Raw genomic sequence first — 10,472 nt, 5'->3', positions numbered from 1 at the left:
TTGGGAGTCTGGGGTTAGCAGATGCAAACTATTATATATAGGATGGATAAACAACAAGGTCCTACTGTATAGCACAGGGAACTAGATTCAATACCCTGTGATGAACCATAATGGAAAAGAATATGAAAAAGAATATATAACTGCATCACTTTGCTGTACAGCAGAAATGAACACAGCATTGTAAATCAACTATACTTCAATAAAATTAGAAAAAAAAAAAAAAAGGAAAAAAAGAAAACGTTTGATGCCGGGCATTAGCTGTGGCTGTGACTCCTACTCCTCTCAGCATCCATAAGCCACCCCACCCCACACACGTCCAGGATCATTTGGTTACGCACTTATCACCCACCCAGTTTCACCCACGCATCAGCTGCAGACAAAGTTCTTTTCCTGCTTTTTACTTCCCGGCTCTTACAGTGGCAGGATGGGATAATAGGGAAAAGAATAGGGCCTCAAAGACGGACGTGGGTTTCTTCCCTTACCTGCCACTCATTAACTGTGTGACCTTGGGCAAGTCTCTTAAGGGCTCCGTTTCCTCATCTGTAAAACAAGGTTAGTAAAACTCACATCCATTCAGTTTTGTGGTGCCTGGCATAAAGTGAGCAGCAGTTGCGGCGGCTCACTTTGCATCAGCATTGCGCGGACGCCTGGAGCCACAATAGGTGAGAACTAAGATGCTTCAGAAATGTGACCCAGTAGCGGGGGCCCCTCACATGACCCCGAGATGCCAGACAGTGTTTCTCTCCCCGCCCAGGGCGTGTGCAAGTCCGGTGACCCGACTTTCCAGTCACCCCACACTCCGGGTCTGTGATTATGCGCCCCCCCCCCCCCATAGCTGGGCCTGACGCGGCGGTGGCTCATGCGCCTTTCCGCCCCAGCCTGTTGCCACGGACCACACGTCTCATCCATGCTGCCTGGCCCCTCCCCCTGCCCCGGGTGCGCCCCTCCAGCTTGCCGGCTCGGGTGTCTGAGCGGCCGCGCCCGCGGGCCGTCCGCTCTGACTGGCTGCACCGCGGCGGCGGGCGGCCCGTGGGCACACACACCCTCCCCGCGCAGCCAATGGGCGTGCGCGCGTCACTGACCCGGCGGCCCGCGAGCCGGCAACCCCTCAATAAGCCACATTGTTGCACGAAACTCCAGCGCAGTAGTCCCGGACCGCCGCTAGCACCAGCGTGTCACCGAGCCGAGAAGATCCGCTGGCGAGAGCAGCGCGCGTGTGAGCCGGAGAGGTCCTGTCGCCCTAGTGGAGCCAAGCTGCTATTCGTCTCAAGTTAAGCCTTAGTGATTCTGTGGCTGAAGTTAGTACCTTGACAGTGGGGGCATCCCAGCACGTCGCTGGGAGTGATTCTAGGTCCTTCAGCAGTTGTGACTATCAAAACCTGTTTTTAGAGTCCCGAAACTCTCCAGCTGGGCGCGCCATCGTGTGCCTTCTTTGTGTACCTCCCGGACTCATCGCTCCCAACCGGGCCTCCAAGCCCGGACAAAGCGGTCAGACCGCGCCGCCCTCCTCCCCCGCAAGCGCTCCAGCCTCGGTTTCCCATCTCGGCGCTGTCGGGCCGCAGCAGGATGATCGCCTCGCATCTGCTCGCCTACTTCTTTACGGAGCTCAACCATGACCAAGTGCAGAAGGTAAGTAAGCGCGGGCGGGGGCGGCTGGCTTGCCTGACAACATTGCTTTGTCCCCGGCCCTCTCTCCGGGGTCCCGGCCGGCTGGGACTCTCCTCTTAGACCCTGCGGGGACCCGCTTCCTTCCCATTCCGGGCCGCGGACGCGGAAAATATCAGCGCGGCGGGGAAAGTCCTGGGCTGGAGGAGCCACGTCCGCTAGGCACGGGCAGACGTGTGCGCGCGTGCGAGGCTCCGGTGCTCGCGCACCGCGCGGCTCTCCCTCTCTGCGGCCCTGCGCGCGCTCGCGCTTTTTTTTTTTTTTGGAGGGTTGGGCCACCCGGCACGTAGTCTTTGACTGCTGGGCCCACGTGGGAGGAGCCCCCCTTTCGCTGCCTGAGTTCCGGCCAGAGCACGTGGGGAGAATCGTGGCGGGGGGGTGAGTTGGGGGAAGGCTCCGCTGCCGCGCGGGGTTGCCTGGGTTCCTCCCGCGCTAAAGGACCACATTTTGGGGACCTACGATTCCCCCTAGCGTTCCTCACGGCCTTGCGGAGGTGGGCTTGGGGAGAAGACCACGCGGGAAGAAGCTGGGAAAGGGTCAGAGAAACTCCGCCCGCCGCACCCCTTTCCCGGAACTGAGGCGCCCGGAACTGTGGCTCCGCGAGGGGCGTACGCCCCCCCAACGCCCATTGCCAGCGCCTGCCTCGGGGCCGCCCTGCCTTGAGTACCCCATCTTCGGGCCCGCCCCCCAAATGGGGGGTGGACTTTGGATGTTACTTCTGGTGTACCTAAAAGTTTCTCCGAGAGGACCAACACCCCCTTTCCCCTCTTTGCCGTCTTCCTGGAGATTTTTGTCCTTCTGAAAACGAGCTTTTCCCTGTCGTGAGCCCTGACCTGTCTGCCCGCTTCTGTCTCAGCAGCACCCCGCCTAAGTCCGAGCTCTTGCTCGGGCCAGGTCTTTTACGTAAGACAAAGCCTCTGGCCCCGCCGGGGAGCCTCGCTCTCTGTGCCTCTGGGTATGGAGAGTGGGTGGGGCTAGGCTGGGCCCCAGGCGCTCTCTGGGGAGAATTGAGTTTCTGAAACGCTCGGGATTTCGGGATTGGCTCCTGGCCCTGGGCCTCAGCTAGGACTTGAGACGAGAGAGTGGGCTGGGGCGGGGGTGGAGGGTGTCCAGATCTGTGAGTCAATGACAGAGCGTTGCTCAATTACATACTTGAAATTTCTGTATCTCAATGGGAACACATTTTTGGGCAAATGTTTTGACGTTATCTTTATGTGGGGCGACCTGCTCATACTCCCATTCTGGGGATCCTGAGAGCAAAGGAGAGGAAGGTGGGTTGCCATCACAGTGTTTTCAAAGCCGTGGTAGATGAACCCCAAAATACCGTGACATTACTTAGCCTCAGACTGGAGTAGGGAGCAGAGGGCCGCTGGTTTAGTTGAGTGTTAGTCTGCTTGTAAGTGGCTGTTACCTTCTAACTCAATCCTGGGATAAGGCTCTGCTCTGCACTTTAATTCAGTTTATTTAAGAACGTGTCTGTGATCCGGCAGGACCTTGGCAACTTCGTTGGACTTCTTTGCTCAAGAAGTGAGTTAACCCTTGTGACAGTCATCTCTTGGCAAGTCCTAGAATACAAAGCTGGAGGACCATTAATTCAGGAGAGGTCTTCTCAGTTGGTTGAATATTGCCCCAGGACATTTAAATTTACTCACCCCCTGTCCAGAGGAAGGAACCTAGGACCACAAATTTACCCTCCCCGAAACCAGAGGATGGAGGCTAGGACTGGAACCTTCCTGGCCTGGAATGGGGAGGGGTCATAGCTTTAGTCCCAAACTGGAAAGAGAATTAACCAGGGTATGTAGAAATGAGTTCTAATCTCTGTTTTGTGGTTTATTAACCACAGGACTCTGAGCAAGTCACTTTGCTTCTTTGGACCGCCAATTTCTTTTTGTAAAACAGGGATGACAACAGCAACCTTCTTCACTTTGGGGAGTTGTGATGATTAAGCACAGCCATGTGAAAAGGTCTTTCTTGTAGTCTTCTCTACATTTGCAGCCTGTCAAGTGTCTCAGAGACACTTGGGTGTATTTCCTCCAAATTACCAATGGGGGCAGAATTGAGTCAGGCCTTAACTCAGCAGGTGTGGAAGCTGGGACTTGGCCTCCCAGTTTAGGTGAGCAAAGCTGCCTGTTTCCAGCAGCAGTTAGGAAATAGGGAGAGAATCAGAGAGAATATTATGGAAGGATCTTTTAAAGTTGCTACTAGAAGGAAGAATTAGGAGAGAAGGTTGAAGCTTTAGTTTTACAGTCTTTTGAAAAGGCCTTGATTTGAACTCTTCTGAAATCCCTATTATTTTACATAATCTGGGTTGTAGTCTGAGGCAGGGAAAGTTTAGGTTCACCTGCCCAAAACTAGCCCCATCAGAATCACTTGTCCCCTGATAGACAAGCCTAGTGTTTTGTGCTGATTGACACTTTGAAACTCAAGAGCAAACACATATAGCATTTACTGTGTACCAGGTGGTTTTAAGCTCTTTACATATGTTAGCTTATTAACATTCATAACAACACCATGAAGTAGATACTATTATCAGCATCCCTGTTTTACTGGTAAGGAGCTGAGACACAGAGTGACTTGTTCAAGGTCACTAGCTTTTTTGTAAAGGCTGGAAATTGAAGCCATGCATTTGGGCTCCAGAGGCCCATGCTCTTGACCACACCCCCTGCCTCTGGGACCATCAGAAGACCCCATCCTGGCCCGTGTCTGTGTTCACTCTTGGATGCTGGCAGCACCCTCACCCAGCATGTCCAGAAATGCAGGTAGCTCTTCTCTTGGTCAGATTAGTGGCACCAGTACCCTCTGATTATTCTGACTGGGAGCCCTGGACCCATTTCACTGACTTTCCTTTCTGATTGCTTTACCTTGGTCAGCTGGTCTCTGGGTTACTTCAGAGGCCTCCTAGGGTGTGTTTCCAGTCTCTTTCTGGAGCCAGACTGGATCATTTCAGAAGACTGTGTATTATAACTTATATGTGGAATCTAATATGACACAAATGAACTTATTTATGAAACAGAAACAGACTCACTGACGTAGAAAACAAACTAATGGTTACCAAAGGGGAAAGGGGGTGGGGGAAGAATACATTAGGAGTTTGGGATTAGCAGATACAAACTACTATATATAAAATAGATAAACAGGGGCTTCCCTGGTGGCACAGTGGTTGAGAGTCCGCCTGCCGATGCAGGGGACACGGGTTCGTGCCCCGGTCCGGGAAGATCCCACATGCCGCGGAGCGGCTGGGCCTGTGAGCCATGGCCACTGAGCCTGCGCGTCCGGAGCCTGTGACCCGCAACGGGAGAGGCCACAACAGTGAGAGGCCCGCATACCGCAAAAAAAAAAAAAAAAGATAAACAATAAGGTCCTACTATATAGCACAGGGGACTATATTCAACATCCTGTAATAAACCATAATGGAAAAGAATATGAAAAAGAATATGTATATATGTATGTATAACTGAATCACTTTACTGTATACCAGAAACTAAGGCAACATTGTAAATCAAATATTCCTCCAAAAAAAAAAGACTGCATACTGATTGCTCCCTGACCCCACCCCTCACCTCAGCCTCATCTTCTCTATCTGCATTCCCGAAGACTTGAATCACCATTCCTCTAAATGTCACACCTGGTCACCATTCCATCATACATTGGAGTTGGTAGTTACAGGGCAGGGAGAATCCTAGCTGTTCACCTTTATAGCCAGTTTATGGCCACTGGTGAGGTGTTCAGTGAGTCCAAGAATAAAGGAGTGGACCTTCCTGGGAAAAGAAGCAGAGCAAGGGCTGCAGGAAGTGGAAGAGGGTGAGAGGCAGCTGGGGGGGTGCTGGTACTGGGTTGAAGGGGTGGGTATCCAAGGGTGGAGGGACCCTTGGAGGGAAAGACAGTGAGCTGTTCCCTCAGCAAGGCCTGAGGCTTGGCGTGAGACTGATCCTGAGGGGAAAGGGAGGCAGGGAGAGAGGGGGAGAGAGAAAAAGGGTGTTTACTGTCCTCCAGCAATCAAGGGTTTTTGTCCTGTCTGCAGAGTTAGAGGATTCTTTTGATTAATTGAGCTATAAATAGTATACAAGATACAGGATTTTTGTCTCTTAAGCTTGATAATCAGGATTAACCATGGAAGTGAAATGAAGTATACATGCCTTCCTTTAGCCATTAACCGATTATTTTAACACACACAGACTGGTGACATACAATCTTGGAATATAGATAGTTCACTTGGGCTCTTTACTACATTAGTGAGGGGTAGCTTTCAACTCTGCAGTTAATGAGAGGGGAGAATATCTTGGAAGCAGAAAGATTCAACAGAACCCCCAAGAGATAAGAGTTTAATGTTTTTTGAGAACCTACTGTGGGTATAGTTACTATGTGGGAAATTGAGACTACGAAACCTTTCAGCTGTCTGGTGAGATGAGGCTCTAGAAATAGGTACTTTACATCCACTAAAGGGTCATGGCAGTCATTCTCATGGGATGGGGAATTAGGGACCTCAAGGGAATCTCAACTGATATTTTTTGAGCACCTACTATGTGCCATTAATCTTCAGATAGGGGATGAAAGTATGGGAGTAAAGTACTGATTAAAACCTTAGTAAGATTATTTTTGGCTGAGTTAACTGACATTGACAGGTACAATTTGCCTCATTTGTTCAACTTAGTATCTTAGTACCAAGTCCCTTTCCTGCTCCGAAGACAATTGATGGTAGCAGGAATATTTTGTAGCTTTTACTAATCATCCATTTGTTTTGTATTGTCAAATTTCTATTTCAGAGAGCGGCCAAGAAGCTCTTTTTTCTTTACCGCTGAATGAATTAAAATTCTCTCTGAGGCTCCTCAGACAAAGCCGACATTTTTTTTTTTTTAACATCACTTTTCAAAGTTGAACTTTTCTAGCACCCTGAGGAGTTTGAGGGCAGCTAGGGACCCTTTTCCAGGGAGACTCAAAACAACACAAACCACAACAGTTTTCTCAAAATCTGGCAGCCGTAGTAAGGAGATCTGATGTACTAAAAGAGCTCAGGAACCCCAGAAAACTGGCTTCCTTTTTTCAGATACTTCCGGTTTAAAAGGTGGCTCTTGATAACTGGTTCCTCATTATCACTGTTGAGTTTTGAAGTCAGCAAGTTTGGTTTGTTTTCCAACACTGTGTGCTGTCTGTCTTTGACTTTCAAAAGTAGTGGGGGTGGAGGTGTGGCAAATCAAATCGCGGAGTTCGCTGGCTGCGACTTAATATCTCACACCATAGATCACAGGTAGCTGTTCCTGCTTACCTCTAAAGCAGGTCTCTCAATCTTGGTGCTATTGACATTTTGGGCTGGATAATCTTGTGAGGGGCTACCCAGCCTATCATAAAGAGCAAGAGTTTTTACCCTACCCCAATTTACAGGGGCGAAGCCTGTGGTTTTTTGTTGTTTGTTTGTTTTTAACTACTCCTTTAGAGCAGTGGTTTTCAACTATTAGTGATTTCATCCCCCAGGTGGACTTTGGTGGTGTCTGAAGACATTTTTGGTCCTCACAGGCAGGTGGATGAAGACGTGTCATTGCATCTAGTAAGCAGAGGCAAGGGATAATGCTAAACATCCTACAATGCCCAGGACAGCCCCCCTGCCAAAAAAAAAGACTTTTCTGACCCCAAATATCTATAGGTTGAGAAACTGCATCAGAAGAACATGGTCTATCCCCCATTCCAGTATTATAGTGCATCGCTAATGGTCATACAGCTACTTAGTAGTAGCTGCAACTAGGACCATAGTTCTTAGCTCTCAGTGTGCCATGTCATGGGATAGTCATGGTGGGGAGTGGCCTTTTACAAAAGATGAATTTAAGGTGAGGTCTGCAGACCACAGTAGTTAGCAGATGTCCATGACCCCTGGCTGAAGTGTGGGTTACCTGAGTAATGTTTTCTGTTTTCAGCCAGAAAAATGTGGGCAAGGTAAGCACTCCAGGAAGCCAGTGGGAGAGAAGTTTGCTCAGCTGACCCCAGGAGAACCTCACCCTGGCTGTTGCTGGGGTTTCCCTGAAAGCCAGGCATTTTCCAGGCTTCTGAACAAGGCAGGCATGTGAGTTGGTGGAACTCCTATCTCAGGAAGCAGAGGGAAGGGGCCGTTGGTACCCACTGAGGGACAGTCCAGCAGTCACTGGGAGAGGCTGTGTGCTGAGAAGTAGAGCCAGGCTCCCTGGGGTGGAATCCTGGCTCACCACAAACCAGCTGTGTGAACTTGGGCCAGTTATTTAACCTCTCTAGGCCTCAGTTTCTTCCGCTTATAAAATGGAGAGTGGATAACACCTTAATAGGGTCTTTGTAAGGATTTAAGAGAGAGTGAATATATGTGAAGTTCTTAGAGCTGTGCCTGCTACATAGTCAACACTTTATGTGTCAAATATTAGTACATAGAGATAGACACACTCTCAGATACCTGACTGCGCTATCCATCTGGGCAGAAGCAAAAGAGGCCCCGCTTCTTTTTTCCTAAGGACTTTTAGGGCATATGGGTTCTGGCCCATTTATATTCTCTGTCTTATGTTGGATTAGAGCAGAGGACAGGGCGGACAGAAGGATGGAAAGTTCCCAAAGCTGAGAAATAAGGAAGCTTCCTCACTGCCCCATCCAACTTCTAAAACCTTCTCTTTTCTGGGCATAGGAGACCCGTTTTTGAGCTCTTCCTCTAACTTGCTTTCCTTCTGGTCTTCTGGGGATACAGCATTCCCCTTGGGTGGAGGGGGGAGTCTCTGGGTTGCCTGGGGCATTTTGGTACACCTCAGCTTGAAGCGTCCTCCTTGGGAAGTCATGAGAGACAAAGCTGCACACTGAATAGTCACAGCATTTGTTCAACCCCTTTTCCCTGTAGAAGTCTAGTCCACTCCCTGTCGGTACCTCCCCTAGAGGGCAGAATCACAGAGGCTCCAATGGCAGTTGCTGAGGCCACTTACGCTGAAATTGGCCAATGAGATGCTTGCTCACACTTCCTCACATCTGCCCCAGACTCTGGCTTCCCACTGGGGGAACCACTTGGGGTGCCCTGTGCTGTTGAGTCACAGGACCGGGTCATGGTAGGTTTCAGTCCCACTGACCCCTGGAGTTTCAATGAAGGGAACAGTCATTCTCACATTTTCTGGCACATTGAATGGAGAGTCCCTGGCCATCTTGGTTCTCAGCAGAGAGCTCTTTGCCCCTCCTATGTAGACTCTGGGCTGTCTAGTGTGGCCCCTTCTGACACTGAGGTGCTTGGGGTTCTCGACAAAGCCGGAGAGGACCCTCAGTGTGGAACCCACACTCATCCCTGTACAGCCTCTGTCTTGTCCAAACTTGGTTGGGAGTCTTGGCCTTGTTTCCATGGGAGCAGGAGCTAGACAATCTCCTTTTCCTTGAAGTACCGTGCTTTTTGCACTGTTGTCTGTGGATCTCTAAGCAATTCCTTAAGAGTCCTTCCCTGGAGCGTGAGTCAGACCTGAGAACCTGGTTCTGGGAACCCTCGGTGCCCATCCACCTCAGCCAGCCTTCCTGCCTCTTCTCACCTTCAGCTCAGCATCCCTGCCCTGGAGGCCTGGAGATGGTCTATGTTCTTGGAAGGCCTTGTTCCCAACCTCTTCCTTCTGGCAGCACCGTATTGTCTGATAAAGGAGTGAAACCAGATAAGCCATTGGACAGCTTTGATTTGGGCTGAGTAAGGGCATTTGAAGCTGTCGCTTTTCCTTTTTCCCATTTGAGGGACAAAAGTTCCTCCTGCTTCCTCCCATATTGTCCTGTCTCAACCCCTTCTAATGAAGCCTTCCAGCCATGTCCCACCAGTCCTCTTTTCCCCTCAATTCCCAAAGGTCTTAAATTAACAAACATGTACACCACTCGCGAAGTGCTGGGCTCTGTCTGTGAACTCTACTACAACTCAGGTCGTCCTCGGGCAGCCCTCCAGGGTAGACATTATTATTACCTATTATTCAGAAGAAGACACCAAGGCACAGAAAGGGACAGTACCTTGCTCAAGGGCAAGCCAGAATTCAAACCCAGGCAGTATGATTCCAGAGCCCAGGCACTTAGCCCCAGTGTGGGGCTGCCTGGGACAACTGGAGATAGCCAGTTGTCTTTCAGTTTCATGGGGTTATCAGTCCGGGGTCAGTTGGGAAGGGACCTTTGAGATCATCTCGTCCAAACCTTTATTTTGCAGTTGAGGAAACCGGGTGCCATGTACTAAGGGACCAGCCAAGAACCCAGTTTCTCCACCATTTCCTGAAAGGAAACCCAGATTCCTTTCAGCGCCATTGGCATATAATGGGCTCTTCTCATCATTCAGGTGTGGGCTCCCTAAGAACCATGAGCAGGATTTGATTTGTGGCCTGTACCTAAGGTGACCCTATAATTTATTGTTCAAACTGGGCCACTTTTGAGAGTAAAAGGAGACACTGTTAACAGTTATGCTGCTACCACACTGTAAACATTGTCCTGGGCAAACTGGGATATATGGTTGCCCTGCTTATGGTGGGTGTGTCTGGGGTGGGTAGAGCAGACTGGGAAGTTCTGGGGCTGGACATGTTATAAAGAGACAGACCCAAAGTGATTTGGTCCAGCAGGTGGACAGTTGGCAGCAGACAAGAGTGGGGAGTTCAGATGCCCCTGTGGGCATATGGGCTCAGGGGCAGACTCTGGTCCCTGACATGGGGCTGGCCAGGGGAGGCAGAGTTTGACCCCTAGGGGATCTGGGGTACTGGCCAGGGCAGCTAGGTAGATGGAGAGGAAACTCTGCTGCTGCCAGGATCACATGCAGTGTGGGCCCAGGCCTGAAGAACAAGGCCAGGCTCTGAGCACCTGGGCAGTCTGCA

The 10,472-nt window shown here is 50.3% G+C and overlaps 1 protein-coding gene across 2 annotated transcripts in view; it reads left to right on the top strand.

The window, feature by feature from the left end:
* The first annotated feature begins 1,134 nt into the window (after nt 1-1,134).
* The window catches only part of HK2 (hexokinase 2), a 61,457-nt gene continuing 52,119 nt past the window's right edge, over nt 1,135-10,472 (top strand). The window contains exons 1-2 of one of the 2 annotated variants that reach the window (XM_060309550.1): nt 1,135-1,298; nt 1,390-1,629. In XM_060309550.1, coding sequence (XP_060165533.1) covers nt 1,567-1,629 — 63 coding nt within the window. In that variant the 5' untranslated portion in view covers nt 1,135-1,298; nt 1,390-1,566. Of the gene's footprint in view, nt 1,630-10,472 lie in introns of both variants that reach the window. The other variant, XM_030877680.2, reaches the window with a different exon arrangement.

The sequence above is a fragment of the Globicephala melas genome, chromosome 12 (assembly GCF_963455315.2).
Source record: "Globicephala melas chromosome 12, mGloMel1.2, whole genome shotgun sequence".
Classification (NCBI taxonomy): domain Eukaryota; kingdom Metazoa; phylum Chordata; class Mammalia; order Artiodactyla; family Delphinidae; genus Globicephala; species Globicephala melas.
The sequence above is the reverse complement of the archived record's forward strand: the minus strand, read 5'-3'. Positions and strand labels throughout refer to the sequence as shown.